The 22,633-nt window shown below is 33.1% G+C and overlaps 1 protein-coding gene across 3 annotated transcripts in view; it reads right to left on the bottom strand.

The window, feature by feature from the left end:
• Positions 1-22,633, bottom strand: part of UBR3 (ubiquitin protein ligase E3 component n-recognin 3) — a 233,502-nt gene that overhangs the window by 67,067 nt on the left and 143,802 nt on the right. For 2 of the 3 annotated variants that reach the window (XM_063088738.1, XM_063088745.1), the window contains exons 28-31: positions 15,885-15,995; positions 11,037-11,249; positions 9,560-9,696; positions 4,396-4,481 (exon numbers count right to left, since the gene is read on the bottom strand). In XM_063088738.1, the coding sequence (XP_062944808.1) occupies positions 4,396-4,481; positions 9,560-9,696; positions 11,037-11,249; positions 15,885-15,995 (547 nt within the window). The remainder of the gene's footprint in view (positions 1-4,395; positions 4,482-9,559; positions 9,697-11,036; positions 11,250-15,884; positions 15,996-22,633) is intronic. The other variant, XM_063088752.1, reaches the window with a different exon arrangement.

Below are 22,633 nucleotides of genomic sequence, written 5' to 3'. Positions count from 1 at the left end.
ATTATAATTATTAGATGGCCAAATTTTCCTCCTTTTTTTTGTGATAACATAAAAGAATGGAACAAAAGTGATTCAACCTATTTGTAGAATTCATAATTTTTAAATTTGAAAAGGACCTTAGTAAGATGTCAGGATTTTACCACCAAGTGTTAAAGAATAAGGCTAGACTACTTAAGAGTAATTTTGTAATAACTTATCACTTATTCTACAATATCTTTAGGCAGGCTTACTACAGGGAAAAATTAATGTCAAAATAATTCTCTGAAATCTAAATTCACCAAAAATTTATTCTTTGAACAATTAAAACTATTTTAAGTTGCCTGTACACTGGGTTGCTTGCTATGAATAATAAACACAGGTGGACGTTATTCAGTGTAGTGACTATGCATCATTTCTTGATAAGATCAAAAATTATGTCAAAATTAAGTCATAAGTCTCCAAATAAAAATGTCAAACCACAAGTTTGCTTTAGCATCTCTTAACTAAAGCTTTGTTTTAAATCTCTCTATAAAATCATGGAACACATTTGAGACATGAACTGTGACTTCTTAGTCAAACTACAGAAAGTCTCAGAACCAAAGATATGGAAAGATGTTGTTCTACTTCAAGGTAAATACTTTTTATATTATGCTCCAATATTAAATTTCTCAAATGATACCTGTTGACGGTTTAAACAATTTGTACTTGAGAAATACACCAAGAATATCATGGTAACCAAGTGCTGAAAGCCTGTGAACTTCACTAGAATCTACGGAGTTTCATATCTACTTTCAAATCACTTGAAGGAAGAAATTAACAGAGTGACCTTAATAAAATATTTTTCTTAATGAAAAGTTGTGCCTCCAATTTTTACACCTCCTTACTCCTACATCTGTCACTAACCAAGTTAATGGTACTTATCAGTGTACATACCAATTTGTAATAAAAACTCTAAATCTCACTTATCTTTCAAAGTCTTGTTCAAATGCCACATCCACCAAAAAAAGCTTCACTGATTCCTCCAGATAGGTATGACTCCAAACCTCTAAATTTCCTATAATTTTATCCATAGCCTCTTTAGAATGTAACACTTTCTATCTTACGATAAATTATCTAGAATCAATCTCATCTGCTGAACACAAGGTCCTGAATACCTGACCTTCCCTGATGGATAAGTAGGAAGTCTAGAGCTCTGACCCAGGAATCAGGAGCAGTGCTATATGCGGGTACTGACACAGATGGCTCACAGCAAGAGCAAGGGGGAACCAGACAGAAAACTTGTGAAGAATAAAGGAGAACTAACTGGTATCTGGGGAGGAAGGACTCAGGACATGATAAAATGTCTAGGTGGGTAGCCCAAAACAAAAAATAGGATTCTAAGAAAAAGGTTGGCAAAAGAAAACAGACAAGATAAACACCACAGCAGAGCCTGGAAAGATCCCAAGGCAACAGTGTGCAGTAGGATGTCTCTGACTAAGCCCAAGTGAAAGGTCTTAAAGGTTCTGCATCCTTTGGGACACTTAAGGGTAGAGGCTATATCTCAGATAACCAAATTTAGAGTCAGAAGAGCTGGGTTCAGATGCAAGCTATGAGATTCTCCAGCTGTGTGACTTGGCAAGGCAATCACTCTGAACTTCAGTTTCCTTTTCTATGAAAAAGAGATAACACTTGTTTCACATGGTCATTCTAAAGATTAAATAATTTATGTGAAAGCACTTTACAAACTTTAAAATGATAAATGTAAGGTATTATTTAAAAAGCATAGCATGCTGCTATGTAACTAATTTTGCTCATCTTTCACTGTGGAAAATTTCTCAGACACATATGTAGGAATGAACTTCTATTTTGATTTGACACTGGCAACTTTACCTCAACTATTTTAAAATGTGCTTGAAGATGAAGATATTAATAGCATCATTCCCTTTCAATTTTATTTGACTTCTCAGTATAAATTTGACCAGTAATAATTTCTGCTTTCATTGCTACAGAAAGAACAATCTTCTCCCGACCTCGTCCCCCTATGTACATGTACGTGTATTTGTGTGTGTCTGTAATTATATATAAGGCATTCCTCGACCCTTTCTAGATAAAATTCACTAAAAGTTTTCTTGACTAGATGAATCTTCAATTTCATCAAGAAGTTGTGTAAGTGTGGTGTTCTTAGAATGATACAAATAAAAGTTCCCTTTCTTTTAAATTAGTGGAGCATTCTCTCACTCACTTTCCCCAAAGATATTATGGGGAGAGAAAAAAAAAAAACTTTAACAGTGAAATATATTAGAGGTAATGGAGAGCAATGAATAGGAAAAGGAAGATAATGACATATAAGGATTCCCTAGAAAAAAAGACAATTTTTGTTTAATAATACCATTGAAGTTCCACTGGAAGCAAAAATTAGTTATTTTCTCTGATATCCTATAAAACACCATCAATTTAAGTCCTGGCATTCAAGTTAAATTAGGTTGAATTAGATTTGAGCAAATAACAAATACATTAAGTTCATAAACCTGTAAAATAGTGGGATTTTATACAACATACAATATACTCTATGTACAAGACTTTATTATAAAGCCGCTTTTATAAATATTAAGATAAACATCACCATATAAGCAATGGACCATATAAGCAACTGAACAATAATCACACAAAAACTAAAAACAATATTAACTTATATTTAGGATGAACCTCATCATAACCATTTCTATACTGGCACATTATAATCTCTTATTCACTAAAAATTGGGGGAGAAAAAGTTTGGAAATAACTATCAATTTAACAATTTAAATTAAAAGTGAGTCTGGTAATTGAAGTGGTTGCCACTGAAACTATTACCATTTTCAAGATTCTGGAGAAATTCATCATTTACAAGCCTCTGAATAAATTTAAGTGCCTCGGGTGATTAGAGAGGGAAGGGGAGAGGAAAAGGAATGGAGTGGGATTGGACAAGGGGCATAAAGAATAATTACAATTTGTAACAATATATATGCTAGTAATATTGATTTGATCAACATGTCTCAATGTTGAACCCCAAAAATATGTATAATCAATTTTGATTGAATAAAAATAAAAAATAAAAATAAAAAATAAATTTAAGTGCCTCAGAGAAAAAATGAAATAGATTTTTTGAACATAAAACTAAAATCCCTTCACTAAATACTTTCTAATAGTTTCTGAAATATTATCAGCCAATGCCAAACATCTATTAAGAATAAACAAGAAAGAATAACTTATATTACTGAAATTGTAGTATTTACTAATTCAAACAGATTAGAAACTAAAACTCCTATGTATCAACAACTTCCCCTTTAAAACATACTACTAAAGCACTGAGTACATTAAAAAGGGTTTAGGTACATGCATCAAAGGGTCAAAGTATAATAAATACTCAGTAAAAAATAAGTTCCAGAACCTTAAATTCTAGGAATCAAGTGACAATCTAAAATAAAATAATAAAATCAAATACAACTAATAAGAATTTTTAAAATAACTCAATTGAAACTTCACAGAAGTTTGTATCTTTAAGTTAGAAATTTTAAAGTGCTCTGGATCATTCCTTTGCTTTGAAATCAATCCAAAATTACATAAACATCTTTTTGAAATAATATACATTGCTAAAAAAATATTGATAATTTTTCATAATTACTTTTTTTTAGTATTAAAGAAAATGTATTCATTTTTCAAAAGAATACATTATGTGTTTTATTTCCTATACTAATCATATTAGGTAATATTTCAACTCCAATGATTTAGGGCCAATAATTAGCTATATTGTGATATTAAATAATATTACTCCTAGTATTCACATTAATTCTCTAAACAATGACTAAATAATCAAAATAATCAAAACCATTTTCATGAAAAAGCACACTCATGAAAATTCTACTTTAAGTTCCAAATTACACTTCTCCCAAATACACTTTTACAATCGGTATTAAAGAATCAAACTCATTTTATGATATAAAGCATATATATAAATAAAAGCAAACATCCACAATTTTAACACATTTTAATACACACAACAAAGTACAACATAAATACCTTTACTAATTAATAGCAACAATAGGAATCTCTAGGCAACTTAAACTGTCTTTATAAAAAGATTTTCTTAATTCAATGTGAAATTCATTCAAGAATTTAAGCTTGAGGACAATTTTTCACAGCTGAGAACACACTGTTTCAATTTTGAAATAATGTAAATCTGATCAATTATCTAAGAGTTATTTACTGAGTATAGAAGAATCATGAATGTTTAGCTATTTCTAAGTACAAGATTTACCATTTAAAGTATATATCACTGTCAAAATTGATCACATATAAACAGAATTTGAATATACACCAAAGGCAATTCGAAATATGCCTCTATGTGCTTTCAAAAATGACAGAATTTTTTTTAATTTAGCATTGTTTAATACTTACTTAAACAAGACCTTTTGCCAGCTGCACTTGCACCACCTGAACATAAATTGCCTCCTCGATGAATCAATTCAAGCTCCAAATTGGTTCTGTAAGTAAAGCATTATATATCTCAATCATTAGGCTGAAGAGATCCTTTTTAATTTGTTTTATCTACATGTCTGAATCAACCTAAATAATAAAGTTTTTAAACTTTATTATTTTCCAAAGCAAAGTTTAAACAGTATCAGTAATAACCATATTTTATCTGATATTTGGAAATTAAAAGAGAATAGTTTATCCATCCTTACTTATAGGTTAACATTTACACCTACAAAAAAATTGCACACACATCATGGTGTAATTGCTGCAAAGTCCCAACTGTTGGTAATACTAAAAACTAGACCATAAGGAAAAAAACTGCAACATATTTCATAAACCTGCATATGAACTGATGAAAGAATTTGTACTCCAACTGTCAGCCACTGGGTAAGTGGTTACTGTCATATAAAACACAAGAGTATACCAATTTCTCTATCAGAGAAATGGCTGTCACTCATTGGAGCTTAAACGGTATCTGGAAATCAATATTAAGAAACAAAATCGCTAATACCAAAGTAGCTATGAATAACACACATAATTAACAGCAGTCTCTTTTATGGACTTCTAAAGCTACAATTTTATTAAAATACATTGCGTAACTGTTGACATTGCTAAATGTCAGTATTGTTCATATAGATCTGAAATTGCAAGGTATTTAGCAATTAGCTTACAGAATAGCAATAAATAGTAAATTGACATTTCAAAAATCCAACTAATGCAGAATCTAAAGATTTATTCAAAAACCCTAAGAGTAAAGAACCAATTAATTATGCCAAAATAATAAAAATTGAGTGATAATTTATATTGTATTTTACTTTAATAGTATTAATAAACTTAAACATAACTTTACTTTCTACAACGAAAACTAAATTAACTATTTTATATCCAAAATATGCATTTGACACTAACAGTATCTCCCCCCTTAAAAGAAAAATAGGCAAAGTTTCAAGCTTACTCTTTGCAAGTGAATCAAGGACTATTACCCTATTTTATTTAAAACAACACATTTATAACTGGTTCTGGTTGTAATTTGAACACAGAATGTTTTGAAATAATATATTTATAATGATATTCATATATTTACTTATAAATGCAAACTGTTAAAATATTAATATTCCTAAGTCTGTACATTTGCCACCCATTTCTAAAGGAATGCTTTAATCCTCTCTACTGGGGAGGTGGGGCAGAGGGGGAAGCAATTTAACACTGATAATGTTCCTGCTCAGAGCTCCATCTGGTTGCTGCTGATAAGGGCATCTGTGTGACCAAGGAATTTTCCACCCTGCAGGCGATTTGCATTGCTCACTGAACTTCTAAAAACCTACCAGCAAGGAAGCAGGGACAAGGATTTCATATTAGTGGACAGAAAGCGAGCGGAGACCAGCATGTGTTCCTTCATCAAGGGAATATAAATGAGATCAATACATTTTGTTTTCACAAATCTTCTGATGCCTAATCTGTAGAAAAAAATTAATGGCTATATTCTCTTATAAAAACTAAGATTTCCTAGACAGTACTTTTAAGAGAGCTAACCAGAAACACGAACAATTCTTACAAATGAATGTCAGAAGCAGAATGTCAACTTTTATTTCACTGTATTCGCAAAAATATTCATTAAAATATAAAAACAGGAACAATTCTGTTTATTCAATCATCAAATATAAATATGTAAACGATGACATACATATTACCAGGAATTTCATTTTAAAGACTACTTGAAAGAAAACTACTAAATCTAATTATTTCAGATTATGGCTGGAAGATGTCCTGCACAACATTCCTTTTGAGTTAAAAAAATAAATAAATAAAACTATCTAACCAAAGGGTTAATATGTAATAATATCTAGGATCTTAAAGGTCAATATGTCACAAGCCCTAACCATCAACTTTTCCTTATTTCACTTATGTTCAAATTGGCCCTTTAATTTGGGATTTGCTAGAAAAAAGAACACACAAATGGATAATGTGCCCATGTCTATCTTCCCTCATTGTCGAAAATCACAATGTAATATTCTGTTCTGCCCTCCCCAATGGATGATGGAACAATAAAGATCTGCTGAAAGTGGGAGTTTTCTGAGATTTTTGTGTGTGGAGAAAAGTAAACTCTATTTTCTTTATAACATTCAAATTAGTTTGGAAGAAAAAAAGAAAACCACTACATTTCAAAGAATGATGAGAAAGTGACCACCTAACATAGTGGCCACCTAGATATATATCCATATAAAAACCCTTCTCCACTCCAGCTTCTTTCTGTATGACCAAAGTCTGCTCTCCCCCACCCCGTCTTCTGCACTAACTTCTATTTTTAGAGCTATAATTTGAAAAACAAATGTATTTGCACACGCACAGACACTCAAACACATTGGTACAATGGAAAGGACAAAGGCTCTGGGAAAAGATCTGGGTTCAAGACCTGAGCCTACTACCAATTTCTTATTGAGTAAGTTACTCAATTTCTCACAGGAAAAAAAAAAAATCTTCATCCATACCACAACTTACATTGTACAAGGCTCAGCTCAAGTTCTAACTCCTCCAGGAAACTTTCCTGAGACAGGAAAGAAGCACTTCCACATACCTTATATTTCAATTTGCTCATCTTCCCTTTTGAAGTCCTACGCCACTTTCTCTATATGACATTTTAAAAACAAATTATATTCTGTTTTTTATAGATTAACATACATTAGTTTTATCTCTCCAACTAAATTGTAAATTTCTGGGGAGCAGGGACCATTTCATAGATAGTTACTAAATCCCCAGTCATATACCTAGCTAAGTGCCAAAAAAAATCCAGGTTCTCAGGAACTGACATCCTCTTTGTTTTGACATACAACCAATTATAAGATTCACCTTAGTCCCTACGGTTCATTCCCTTTCTTTTGTTGACCCTTCCTTCTATTCCCTTAAACTTAGAGGGTGGGTTGTTTTAGGAAAGAATTTTTTATTTTTAAAAAGGATTCATAATTTTGTATTTTAGCAGGCATTCCTTTTATTTCAAACATAATTAGTTTACAAAGTTTAGACTTATAATGTAACTAATGTATGAAGAAAGGTGCATTCACTCTACTGAGTACTTTACCTACTCATGATGTAAAGATACCTCTCCACCTATATTTCAGTTACTCATGTTTCATCTTCTTTTCATTTTCATTTTCACTATAGGCCAATGCCAGTCACCAATACCTCTAGGCTATACGTAACTTGGGCCCAAAAATCTTTGGAAAAATCAGTTACTGAAATTCATGACATTCATTTTTCAATAGTGAAATAATAAATTGGTACTGAACAGCAGAAAGCTTTCTTCCCCCAAATTAACTTTCTATAATCCACTTGAATGACTGATATTTGCAACAGAATGTAAATTTTGGAAATACATTCAAAGTTGAATGTGGTGACTCTGATTATTCTAAAATTAATTTAATTTAAAAAATATATTCCAACAATTTCTTCTCTGCTTCCCTCAGAAAATCCCCCAAGGCTTCCTCATGCAAATGAAATAAAAAATAAAGAAATACGTATTGTCCACAAAAAAAAAAAAAAAAAAAGAGCTTTCCGGGCTAGTTACCCACCTGACATATTTTGTTGCTAAACATCAAAAATTTAAGTTCCCTGAAGAGCAAACTAAATTACTTATTCAGCTGGGAAAAATTTAGCTCTGAGAACCCAGGGTTGTATTCCATTCAAATTACTACTGCCAAATACAAATAAATTTGTAAGTTCTAATGAATTCTACATTAAATTCAATCTTCTACAATGTTATAATTATAATTTTCCAGGAGTGTAAAACCCTGAAATCTTGGCAAAATTATATTCAGTTTACTTTTCACGTAAAGTATACTTTACTGCAAGTATGCAATATTTGGTAACTCTCCAGAACAAAATATTCAATTAATTGTTATGCTTTCCCCCAAAGCATTCTGAATAAACAATAGTGTAGGAATACACAGACTAGAAAGCTACTTTCCAATCCATTAGATCCTTTACATCAAACTGTGTCCAACATTTGCATTCTCGACCAAAGACTAATGTTCCTTGAGCTCTAACTTGCCGGCCACGATTTATCTAAGTTCCATTTATTCTGGGTTCTAAAGGCTATGTATAGTTCCTTTATCCTTATGTTACCCCCCTCTATTCCAGGAGTGGGGCAGAAAGAATGGCCATGATGAACTTCATGCATATCATGATCTATAAAATCTGAACACAGAAGAGGAAAAAGGAAAACGTAATTAAAAAAACACTAAACCTTGACTCAAGACCTGAGTTCTAGTCTTACTCTGCCACTAACTTGCTGCATGACTTCAAGTCACATTACTTCTCTAAATCTTAACTGTTAAAATACTATTAGGACAACATATGAAGTATGCTTCCAGAGATATTCAGGGGTCTAAATATCAGTTTCAATAGAATGTGTTTACAAGTTCCCAATTGTGTCTGCTTATCCCCTATCTTCTTCTTATTTCATCCATTTTCACTCAAAAGTTCTCTAAAATTCCTATTTAGAACTATTTGTTAGGTATTATACACCTACTCAATCAATTAGACTAATCCTGCCTACTCTGAAAGATGAGAAACATTTACTTCTGCTTTCTTGAGCCCACTACTCCTATAAACCAAGGCTTAGAACACACCCGATCTCTTGCTTCCTCTTCCTTATCTGGTTTTCTAAACTACCCATAGTCTTCCAGGATATTACTGGACCTTTTACTTGTTTAAAACAAACAAAATATGTTCTACTTCTTATTGCTCTTATTTTTCCATAAATTAAAAGTGTTTAACATATTACAATGTTTTAGTTCCCAGTATTATCACTTTTTGACAGGTCTTCAAACACAATACTCATATGCTTTGAGATACATACCTGTCCCCAAATGTTAATAATATACTACTCCTCATCTGTCCTACAATGCTTAATAACACCTATCCCACATATTTTAATAAGTCATGAAAATAAAAACTCTTCAGGAAATAAAGGAAAACCACATATTTATAGTTCTCCTAGGAGGTTCTATAACTAGCCATAATTTCAACCATTAAACATAAAGCCAACTATTAACAAGTAAATATTAAAGTATATACTATATATACCTACCTAGCAACAGAGTACATAAAAAGAAAATCATTGTCTGGTGAGCCTGGGGTCTTGCTGTAGTCTCTATATTTCTTCTGAGTGGTATTTTTTATATCTTTCATTACAGATTCCATTTCTTTACTTAAGTTGGTTTCTGACTGTAAAAAATGCAAACATACATATGAAGTTTATATTAATTTTCTTTAATAATAGACTAAAACTAGAAAGTTTATCATATGAATATACTAGAAAATTAAAGATCAATAAAGGGCAACAAAAAACATTTACATTATGTAATGATAAAATTTAAAAAAGAAAAAAGTTAAAAAGTTAAAACACATATAACATCAACTATCCACTATAAATATACTTAATGTACAAAGATAAAATCGATCAAAATATACTTTCTCTTATAAAGAAATCTTTTATTCTAATTCTACATTGTGAATGATAATATTATAATCCAACTGTGAATTAACCACACGAACTATACTCTAAACCAAAGAATGGATGTCATTAAAATATTTTAAAACAACGTTTCCATGTTTATAAAAAACCTGACCTCTATTTAAGTTCATTTTTCAAAGAGTAATATCAATGTCCTTCACTTTAAGCATATGTTAAACACATAAAAATTTGGATTTACAAAAGAGAAAAACATAATATATTCTAAAATTAGTCTTCACTTGAGAAAGGGAATTGCCAGGAAATGAATCTTTCTAGGTATAAAGTAACAATTTCTGGGGCTGGTTAGTTAGGTCAGTTGGTTAGAGCATGGTGTTGTTACACCAAGGTCAAGGGTTCAGATTCCTATACAGGTCAGCTGCCAGAAAAAAAAAGAAAAAGTAAGAATTTCTGTTTCAAAAGTCAAATATTCATACTTCTCATAAATTCACTATATAAACCAGGCATGGCTGTCACTTCTCTCAAAGAAATCTATAATGAAGGTGAAATATTTTAAGAATTTAAACCAAATAAATCCTACTAGATGGAATAAAAGAAGTAAAGTAGAATGACTTATGGTAAATGGTTCAATCGATTATATATTTTATCCCTCTAATACACACACACCCACAGTAAATGTATAAATGTGTGCATGTGTGTAAATATATCTTCCTAATCCTAATATACCTATTGGGCATATTTTTAAATGATTAAATTGTGCTTTACTAATATATATAGCTTGTCTGTTTGTTTTGCTTTGTTTTTTAAATATTTCAACATCTTTAAAAAGCCTAACCATATCTAAACTTATAGAAGTTCTTGATCTGGAAGACGTATATTAAAACTATAACAATTTAAACTAAGGAAAGGTATGGCCTTTGATAATAATTTGTTCTAATTACTTCCATTTTTGCTTCTAATAAGCACAAACAGAAGAGAAAAACCTCTAAAAGCAATTTCTAAAAAATATATAAAAATCCAGAGGAATTTAGAAACTAAAAGAAAACAAAAGCTGAAAAGCAGAGCTGAGTTAACCAGGATATTTCTGTCTTACACTGATGCTTACTGGGAAAGCTCCCGGCCGTCCCTGCAGCTCCTCCACTTCCTTTACGAGATCTTGTATGCTCTTGTTACTAGGACGTTGCCAAAGATTATTTTCCACATTGCTTCCAGGATAACAAGGAAGAACACTATTAGCAAACTGCCTACAGAGGGGACACGTGAATTCTCCTTTGTCCACTGAGAAGCCCTGAAGAACCTGGTCATTCTAAAAGATGAAATAAACAGACAGATTTATGATAAACACATTTACAGAAAACAAAAATTACATCACTACATTTTATAGTAAATTAACAAACCATACGAAAACAAGGATATCACTAATATATGCCATAAAGAAATAAACAAAATCTCTCATTTAACTGGTGAAGCTTACCAAATCATTTCTTACATCATAGCAATTATGCAACACTTGCCCTCACCAATGAACTGCTTTAAGTATCTCACTCTTCTCTCAGTATGAAATATTCAAATAATGGTGCAATCAATCTGAAATACGGACTTAAGATAAAGAGCAACTCAAAAAGCGGGCCACATGAAAGTGGATTACCTTCTTCTTACTCCATACCACCATTTTCATAATCTGTAAGTAACTACTGGCAACATTATCCCAATGCTCATGATCTTCGATGTAGGATAGATAGCTTTCGAGAGCAAATTAAGCCTAAAAAATGTGACACTTCTAAAGCATCTAACTGCTGAACACAACTGATTGGATAACTGATTTAGTGCTCATTTCATCATATATTGCATCTTAAATAGTACTTTGACTACAAGAACTGAATTCTATCTTTTGCTTTGACCTTAATTTTTTAAGTCCCTAAAAATGTAACAACATATCTTCTTAAATCCAATTCTACAAACATTTACTAATCTCCTACTATGTGTCAAATGCCCTGCCAGGTGATGGCATAAAGAGTTAAGATACATTTTCTCTCCTTAAGGTACTCGTAATTTCAAAGCAAGCTTAAACACATAAATTACAGTCTGATAAATACAACAGAGAAGTCTTCTTCTAAGATTTTAAGATACACAAAAAGAGTGCATTAGAAGGTTGGGGCAAGGGCCATGGTCATAGAAGAACATTCTATGATAAGCTTCAATACAACCTTAATTCCAAAGAATGCTAGGTCCTTTTCCCTGCCATAACTGAAGCTAGGTTCTTTCCTGAAGCCTGCCCAGAAACCCTTTCAACTCATTCTCCCACATCCCTCGTATACCAGCATCCTCATCTTCACTGTTGGCTTGAGATCATTACTTCTGCATTTTCTTGTTTTTGTGGTTCATGTTATTTAGCAATACCATCTTTTCCCTTCCTTTTCACTGTCACCCACTGCCCTCAACCACTGAAGACTTTGGTACCCAGATTAGTTTTCTCCACCACTCCAAGTCTTGTCATCTTCCTATGCAACTTCAGTGTACAATGCAGACAATCAATCTTATACCTTAGTCCCTCAGCTTCTTGACCTCATCAACACCTATGACTCTGACCTCCACTCTGCTCCAGTACATCTTACCATAACCACACCCTTGTCCTGTAATGACCCCAAATTTTTCCATATCCGAATATATTAATTTAAATAGCTTACATTCTAACCAACTCCTACCTCCTTTACGGGATCCCATCTTTTTCTCCCACTTTATCAGGCCTTTCCTATCCTGCCTACAGACCATGATCTACCACTTCACAAACTCTTGGCAGTACTTCCCACCACCACCCCTCCATATTCCATCATCCCATACCTAACAAAACCTTCTTACAAAATTAATCTAGTATACACCTTCTATAATTCTGCACTCAAACTGAGTGCTGTTAGAGAAAAATGAAATACCTTCTTTACAAACTGTTTCCACCCTCAACTGAGTCCTGAATATTGCCTGGCAATCTTTCTCCAACACCCTAGGAAGCACTGTCTCACCCAATTTCAAAGAGGTTTTTCCAAACCACCTCTTCACTTGGGACTTCACCTCTTCAAGTCGCTTCACCTACCACACCCTTACTCCCTTTTCTCTGGGAGCATAAGGCTATGCCTCCTACCTCAGAGAGAAGAGAATCATGAGAGCTTCTTCAGTTTGTCTTTTCCCACCAGATATATATTTAATAAATCCCATCAGTCCTTCCATCCACTTTTTCTACTCCCTTTGCTAATCTCTCCTAACTAGTCTCCCAACCACACTGCTGCATGATCTAATGTGTCTAATGTGTCTAATGTGTCTAACGTCTAATGTTACACTGTTATTCCCAATTAAAATTTTTCATCATCATCTCTCACCTTGATTCCCTCATCTTGTGTCTCCCAAAAGTTCATGTGGTGGAAACTTGGTCCCCACTGTAACAATGTTAAGAGGTTAAGAAATCTGATCATGGTCTTTCAAAGGTGGGGCCTTTAAGAGGTAATTGGATCATGAGGACTATGCTCTCATGAATGGATTAATCCATTCATGGGGTAATGGGTTATCATGGTGTGGACTGGTGGTTTTATAAGGAGAGCACATGAAAGAGCTCATGCCATCCTTGCCATATGATTGCCTGTGTCACCACAGGACCCTGTAGAGAGTCACCAAGAAGGCCCTCACCAGATGTGTTCCCTGGACCTCGGATTTCCAGAGCTCCAAAACTGTAAGAAATACATTTCATTTATTTATACATTACCCAGTTTCAGGTATTCTGTTATAAGTGACAGAAAATAGACTATTACACTATCCCTCATGCTCCGTGCATAACCTCACCAAGTCCAGAAAGCCATCCTTCTAAATATGTTTGAAATCTATAACCTCCTCTCCATCTCCACTGCCATGACAAAGTCCAAGCCTCCATTATTTCTTACTTCCTAAATGATACTAAAACACATTCTTTCTTACTGCCCTGCAATCCCTCTCTACACAACTGTCACAATGACATTTCTGGACATTTCATACCTCTATGTAAGAGACTTTAATGGCTTTCTCTAAGGAATCTATATAAAGTCCAAATTCTTCATACAAACAGCGTGACTTTTACAATGTGACCCCTAATTACTTCTCCAGTCTCATCTCTCATCACTCAAGCACCTTACACTTCATCAAATGCTCTGGCACCTGGCAGACGTCCCAATAAGACTGTGTATACCTCATAACATTTAGCACATATGCTCCAACTATTTATTTATCTGTCTGTCTTGCCCAATACATAGTAAACTCCTTAAGAGAAGGAACTGTACTTTATTCACTGTTGTATCCCCAATGACTATCATAGTATCTGGAATGCTAAAGACACTGAATAAGTATTTGTTGACTGAACAATTGAATACAGGGCTTTGAAAAATATAAAATGTGCTTAAGGAACTATTAATTAGCTTATTAATGCTGAATTGATAAAAAATAAAGCTAAAGCAACAGGCAAGTGAAGATCATGAAATACATGAATGCCATTCAGAGAAGAGTAAACTTTATCCTATCAAAGAAAGCCAGCAAAGGATTTTTAAGCCAATGACATATGTTACCAGATTTACATTTTAGAAAGATCAATATGGTGAATAAATTAGCCTTGAAATAAGGAAATCAATAAGAAAGCAATTGAAATAGTTAGGATGAGGGATGAGGGCATACACAAAAAAGTAACAGTGAGAATAATGAAGGGAGAATATAGTCAAGTGAGATTTAGGAGGCAAAATCAATAGAATTTTGGGTAAGTGACTGAATATGAGAGGTAAGGAATAGGAAGGAAAAAAGAGAAATCCACTGCTTCTGAGTTAGAAACCTGGGAATACAATAGACCATGCTTTCATGAAGTTGAGTTGAAGGACAAAGATAAGATGTCAGCTACAGGGAAAATGCAAGGTCAAGGGAAGGATTCTGAATGGGAGAGCCTTGAGTATCTTTATGAGCTGAGAAGAAGGGACAGAAGACACAGAAAAACTGAAGATACAGAAGAAAGAGACATTAGCTACTGATGAGTCAAGGTCCCTGAGGTGTTGGGGAGAAATGAATACTAGAGCACAGACAGAAAAGTTATTCCTGGATAGAAGAAAGACTACTACCTCAAAGAGTAGAAAAGAAAGAATTGACTGGGATGTGGAGTCATTTATCAGGGAATAGAAAAACAAGGTAGGAAGCTAAGGGAATGTCTAACAAAAAGACACTGTTTTCCTGGTGACACACCAAAAGACAGAACCTGATGAGACAAAAGGGAGCTTGGGGTTTAGTGGAAGAGTATGGGATAGGACAGGCAAAGATCTGGAATAACTACTGAGGACAACAGAAGAGGAAAGTGACCAAAAATATGTAAATAAATTAATAGGTAATATTTACAGCCCATGACCCTAGTCTAAGCCACTGTCACAGGAAAACACAAATTTGTGATGATAAAATTTCACTTAGTTTTATGATTTTTCTAGCAAAGCTTGATGCTTGTGTCTAAATCATGGAAGGCAGATTAAATGACTGGTTATAAGAGCAGAATGGTCATATTACAAGAAAGTGAAGCTAGGAAAGAGCTAATACAGCATGAAAAATGAAAACGGGTTAAATAACTAGAGATCTTGATGTCAGAGGCAAAACACACTAACGAGAAAGAAAATAAGAGAATTTGAGGAACAATCATTATAAGATAATATGGTAAGATATTAAAGCTTAATATTTCAGAGCTAGAGTAGCAAAGTCAAAATTGTAGCCATGGAAGTCATTTGCTAAAATAAAGTTAAAAAAATGAAAATCCCTCAAGTTGAAGAGGTGACACTGGATACTTCATACAGTAAACAAAATTGCCCAAGATGATGAGCTGGATTTGGGATGTATACGCTGCAAAAAGACTCAATACCTGGTAAGATACATATGTCTTTAAAATATTTTCCATTTAACTTACCCGTAATGATTCCATATAAGATTTATGGCAATCTATATGTAATGTGTGGCCACAGGTTTGTACATAAACACCTCCTTCCCAGCCAATTGATACTGCCAGGAGACATGAACTCTTAAAAAAAAAAGACAAAAGAAAATTAATTTTAAATAAGTGTGAACATATTTAAATATATCTACATAAGCCTCTGTGTGATTTCGTATTGTTATATTAACGGAGAGTTTCTATTTTTGTGATATAAATTAACACCTGAGTACACAGCCTAATATTTTTAAAATTGGAAGACCATAAAGTTTTAGCTCTCAAATATCTACGCTGATAAGGATAGAATAAATAATATACATTTCCCCAATGCATAAAACATAAGCTCTCAACATTATATGATAGTTCAGTGTAAACTGTATATTGCTTATTATTTTACCTGTTCTGTATGGTACTTAATCTCTCTGTGACATGAGACTAACAACTTCCTTCTTTAAATGTCTACTTCAGTCTGGCTTCCATAATGCTACTCTCTCAATTTTCCTCCTCTTTAACTGTTTTTCTTAGGCCTCCTTCCAAGACTGTCCTTTCTTCACCTGCACCTTCAATATTTATAATTCCCAAACTTCTATTCTCAGTGCTACTCTCTTCTCATTAAAACTATTCTCCCTAGTTATTTAATCAATAACTTCAACTACCCTGCAAGCCTGGATCTCTTGCCTGGATGGTAGATACTAATATTCAGCTGCCAACCAGAAATCTCCAGTTTAATATCCCTCAGAAAACATTTCTTTTCCTCTTGGTTTAAAAGCTTCACAATCTATTCAGTCACCAAGTGTGAAAGCTAAGAGTCATTCTACATCAAACCCTTACCTTCAAACCACACTATTAGTTCCCAAACCATATGGATTCTATCTCCTAAATAACTCATGGTTTTGGCCTCTGCTTTTCATTCCCACTATAACACTCAAGTCTATATTATTTGGAGATGGAGTTTCTGAACTGATCTTATTGACTTCAATTTCTTCTCTCCATGATGTATTCTCCACACATTTTCTAAAGTACAAATCTAGTCACAAGAATAACCTAAAAATCATGCCTTAATATTTACAAGAGCTTAATATAATATACAATAAAGAAGGGATCCAGACTACATAAACAAACTACAAATAATTTTGAAATTTGTTTTAAAAGTTAGTTGCATTCATCTCCCCTTTCTCTTTTACATCTTCAACTTCTCTTTCTCTTACTAATTCCTCCTTTTCGACCTATAAACAGGCTTAAGACTTTTCCTTCTAAAATCTCTTCCTTAGAATTTTCATCATTTGGACTCTGTCAAATAGGCTTTGGGAATGAACTTGAACTCACCCTCTAGAGTCAGAAGTAAATAGATGGGCATGCCAGAGCAATATGAGGCACAGGGTCTAATATGGTGAAAGTATATGATGAAAGATTTGAGAGCCATCAAATAAGCACAATTTTACATGCTTTAAAAACTGGGTAAACCCATAATAACCGTAACACAGAACTCTATAATAGACATACTAAAAATAAATATAATAAAAAGTAATTTAAAAATAGCAAGAAATCAAAATATACTGCTAGAGAAAAATCACTTAATCACAAAGGAATAGAGCAAGACCAGAGGAAAGGACCTATAAATCAACCAGAAAAAAAGTAATAAAATGGCTTTAACAAGTTTCTACATATCAGTAATAACTCTAAATGTTAATGGATTAAATTCCCCAATTTAAAAAGACACAGAGTGGCTGAATGGATTACAAAAAAACAAAACCAACAATATGCTGCCTACAAGAAATTCACTTCACCTATAATGAAAGATACACATTAACTGAAAGTAAAGGGATGGAAAAAAATATTTCATGTATACGGAATCAAAAATAGCAAGAGTAGCATACTTATAGCACATAAAATAGACTTCAAGCCAAGGAAAGTTAAAAAAAAAAAAAAGGTTACTGTGTAATGATAAAGGGATTAATTCAACAAGAAGATATAACACTTCTAAATACATACTCACCCAACACTAGAACCCCAAGAAAAAATAAAGCATATACTACTGGACCTAAATGGGAGAAATAGACTCCAACACAGTAATAGTTGGGGACTTTAATACCCCACTTTCAGCAAAGGACAGATCACCCAGACAAAAAATTAACCAAGAAACACCATAGTTAATCTCCACTCTAGACTGATTAGACCTTATCAAACATTTATAGAACATTTCAACCAACAGCTATAGAATACTCATTCTTCTCAGCAGCACATGAAACATTTTCCAGAATAAACCATATGTTAGGCCACAAAACAAGTCTCAACAAATTTTAAACAGCAGAAATCATACCAACTACCTTGTCTAATCACAACACAATAAAACTAGAAATCAATAACAGAAAGGACATTGGAAACTGTACAAAAACATGATAATTACACATGCTCCTCAACAACTGGGTCAAAGAAAAAATCAAAAGGAAATGAAAAAATTCCTAGAAACAAACAAAAATAAAAACTCAACATACCAAAATCTATGGGATATAGCAAAAGCAGTTCTAAGAGGCAAGTTTACAGCAATAAATGCCTACATCAAAAAAGCAAAAGGACTTCAAATAAACAATCTAACATCACACCTCAAGAAACTAGAAAAACAAGAACAAACCAGACCCAAAATTAGTAGAAAGAAATAACAAAGATCAGAACATAAATAAATGAATTAGAGATTAAAAAAAAATACAAAAAAGATGAAACATAGAATTGGTTTTTCAAAAACATAAACAAAATCTATAAGCCATTAGTTAGACTAACAAAGAAAAAAAGAAAGAAGTCTCAAAAACAGAAAAGAAAAAGGAGAGATTACAACTGAAACCAAAGAAATATAAAGGATCATAAGCTATTACGAACTATATGCTAACAAACTGGAAAATCCAGAAGAAATGGATAAGTTCATGAACACATAACAACTAAGAAAGGTTGAATCATGAAGAATTAGAAAACCTAAACAGACCAATAACAATTAATGAGACTGAAGCAGTAATAAAAAGTCTCACACAACAGAGAAAACCCCAGGATCAGACAGCTTCAAGGCCAAATTCTACTAAACATTTAAAGAAGAACTAATACTAATTCTTCTCAAGCTCTTCTGAAAAATTAAAGAGGAGGGAATATTTCGAAACTCATACCAAAACCGGAAAAGACACAACAAAAAAAAGAAAACTGCAGACCAATATCTCTAATGAACATAGATGCAAAAATCCTCAACAAAATACTAGCAAAGCAAATCCAATAACACATTAAAAAGATCATTCACCATGATTAAATAGGATTCATCCCAGGGATGCAAGGATGATTCAACATATGCAAATCAATAAATGTGATACATCACATCAACAGAATGAAGGAAAAACACCATATGATCATATCAGTAAATGCAGAAAAAGCAATTAATAAAATCCAATACCTTTTCATGAGAATAACAATCAATAAACTAGGTATGGAAGAAACGTAGCTCAACACAATAAAGACCATACAACAAACCCACAGCTAATATCATCCCAAATAAACAAAACTTGAAAGCCTTTTCTCTAAGATCTGGAGAAATACAAGGAGGCCTACTTTCCTTACTCCTATTCAAAATAGTGCTAGAAGTTCTAGATAATGCAATAAGACAAGAGAAAGCAATAAAGGGCATCCAAACCAAAAAGGACGTAGTCAAACTATCCCTATTTGCAGATGACATGATCATATACACAGAAAACCCTAAAGACTCCACCAAAAAATTACCAGAATAAATGAACTCAGTATACCAGCAGGATACAAAATCAACACACAAAAATCGATAACATTCCTATATGCAAATAACAAAATATCAGAAGAAATTAAGAAAGTAATCTCATTCACAATAGCTACCAAAAAAAAAAAAAAAAAAAAAGGAAAAGAAAAGAAATACCCAGTAGTAAATTTCACCAAGGGAGTGAAAGATATTCACAGTGAAAACGATAATACATTGGTGAACGAAACTGAAGATGACACAAGTAAATTGAAAGATATCCCCTGTGCATGGGTTCAAAGAATTAATATAATCACAATGTCTATATTATCCAAAGCAATCTGCAGATTCAATGCAATCCGTTTCAAAATACCAATGACATTCTTCACAGAAATAGAAAAAAATGACCTTAGGGCTGGCCAGGTAGCTCAGTTGGTTAGAGCACGGTGTTGTAACACCAAGATCAAGAGTTCATATCCCTATACTGGCCAGCCACCAGAAAAAAAATAAAAGAAAAAAATGATCTTAAATTTTGTAGAGAATAACAAAAGACCCACATACAACCGAAGGAATCTTAGACAAAAAGAACAATGCTGGAGGCATCACACTGACTTCAAAATATACTACAAAGCTATAATAACCCAAACTGCATGGTTCTGGCATAAGAACAGACAAACTGATCAATGGAACAGAATAGAGAGCCCATAAATAAACCCACACATATACAGCCAACTGCTCTTCAACAAAGATGCCAAAAATATACAATGGAGAAAAGATAAGCTCTTCAATAAATGGTGCTGGGAAAACTGGATATTCACATGCTGAAGGTTGAAACTAGACCCCTATCTGTCTCTATACACAAAAATCATTTCAAAATGGATCAAAGACCTAAATTTAAGACCTGAAACTATGAAACTACTAGAAGAAAACACAGGGAAAATGCCATATAAATTGAACTGAGCAGCGCTTTTTTGAGCAAGACTACCAAAGCACAGGCAACTAAAGCAAAAATAGACAAACGGGACTCATACTTAAAAGCCTCTGCACAGCAAAGGACACAATCAACAAAGTGAAGAGACATCTTACAGAATGAGAGAAAGTGTTTACAAACTACTCATCAGATAAGCAGCTAATATCTAGAATATATAAGGATGAAACTGGAGACCAGCATATTAAGTGAAGCAAGGCACAGAAAGACAAATACCACATGATCTCACTCATCTGTGGAATCTCAAAAAAAAAAAAAATAGTTCTCACAGAAGTAGAAAGTAGCATTAAAATGCTTACAAGAGGCCAGGAGGAAATGGGGACTGGAAGGGAGGGAAGTGGTAGATTAATGGGTACAAAACTATGCTACTACCCTATATGAACCAATGTATAATACATGAAACAATATACTGTACCCCACAAATATGTACAAATAAATGTTAGAGAAAAAAAAGAAATTTAAAAAAGCTGAGTAAACCTTTAAATCTTATTTTTATTCTGGAAAGAAATAAATACACTGTAAAGTAAGATGACCAAATGATTTTTAAATGTCAGTAAACAAAGTTCCAATATTAAATCAAGTCTCTTCGTGAGTATCTGAAAGTTGAAGAAAATATTACACCGTGTAAAATGCCTTCCCAACCAATTTAAAGATGGCAGTAGCACAAATCAAATACTCACAGCAGGTGAGCAAGCTTCCACTGTTACAAATCAGAAATACAACAGGAGGCCTGCTCATCTCTGTTTTATGTTTCAAAGCTGCTTGAAATAGAAGCAAATCCGGTGTTAGATTATTTTAGAATGGTTGGTAGTCAGTTAATAAACAAGCTATTCTCTTTGGCACTGTAGTATAAAAATGTAATTCATCTTCATTTTTAATAAAATCAGTTACTTTTAAAATTGAAAATAAGTCATTTTTCTATATAACTGTTGGATGTCTTACTTGTGTTTGCAAGAGTCAAAAATACAGAAAAACCCTAAAATAAGACTAATATTTTAGGGAGACATCAACTATGTGCTCCACCACCACCACTGTGCTAAGTGCTTAACACTGAATCTTCACAAACTCAATATTTATTCAAACCTCATACAATAAATAGGTGGTGTTACCCCTTTTACAAGAGAGGAATAAAAACTTTACAAAGATCATTAAGACATAAGTGGCAGAGCCCAAGTTGAAAACCCAAGTCTATCTGACTCCAAAGCTCAGGTTCTTTTCCTTTACTGTGTCATTATCTCCCATGTATAACACTTACAGTTTCCTTAGTGGATGTACTGTCTCGTATAACTAAAATTCTACACGTCAACTCTGTAAAATGCATGCATTTGACCTGAAGAGAGAAGAATCTACACAGTTTAATTCTATAATCAGTATCAGTTTCCCTTGATAGTCACTCTTCTGCTTTATACAGTCTGTTCTGGCTACAAAACTCTGGTAGTCTATGTTTACAGTAATTCAGTAAAGAAATCCAGTAAGCACCTACAAGACACATAGCATGTGTTAGCTCCTGGGGCTGGGGAGGTAGGAGAGGAGGCGGTAATAAAAACAGCACGAGAAATGGTCCTAGACCTCCAGAGAAATACAGTCCTGGGAATATGCCTTATATACATAAAATAACTATTGCAAAACTACACAAAAGCAATGATGTAGGAATAAAAATCTCACAATCAGTAATGGAAACAAGTCCCGTCCAGATCTGATTTCAGTTGATAGCATTTTTATAAAAAAGACGTTTTTTTTTAGAAACAAATAACTGTTCTGAGTGCTAAAAAGAGATAATCTACCTTTTTTCTCCTTTATTAGATCTCTCCTTCCATCAAAATTATTATGCTCTTAGATCGGAGTTATATTTTGATTGAAACAAAAAAAATTTTTCTATTTGGCTTTGAGATTCAACTTTATCCATTTACCCTTACGTGATTCAAAATTATAAAATTAAAGCCAAGATTATGACAAGAAAATAAAATCTAAATAAGGTGCTGGCAAATTTCTACAAGAGCA

Source organism: Cynocephalus volans, chromosome 1 (assembly GCF_027409185.1).
Source record: "Cynocephalus volans isolate mCynVol1 chromosome 1, mCynVol1.pri, whole genome shotgun sequence".
NCBI lineage: Eukaryota > Metazoa > Chordata > Mammalia > Dermoptera > Cynocephalidae > Cynocephalus > Cynocephalus volans.
The sequence above is the reverse complement of the archived record's forward strand: the minus strand, read 5'-3'. Positions and strand labels throughout refer to the sequence as shown.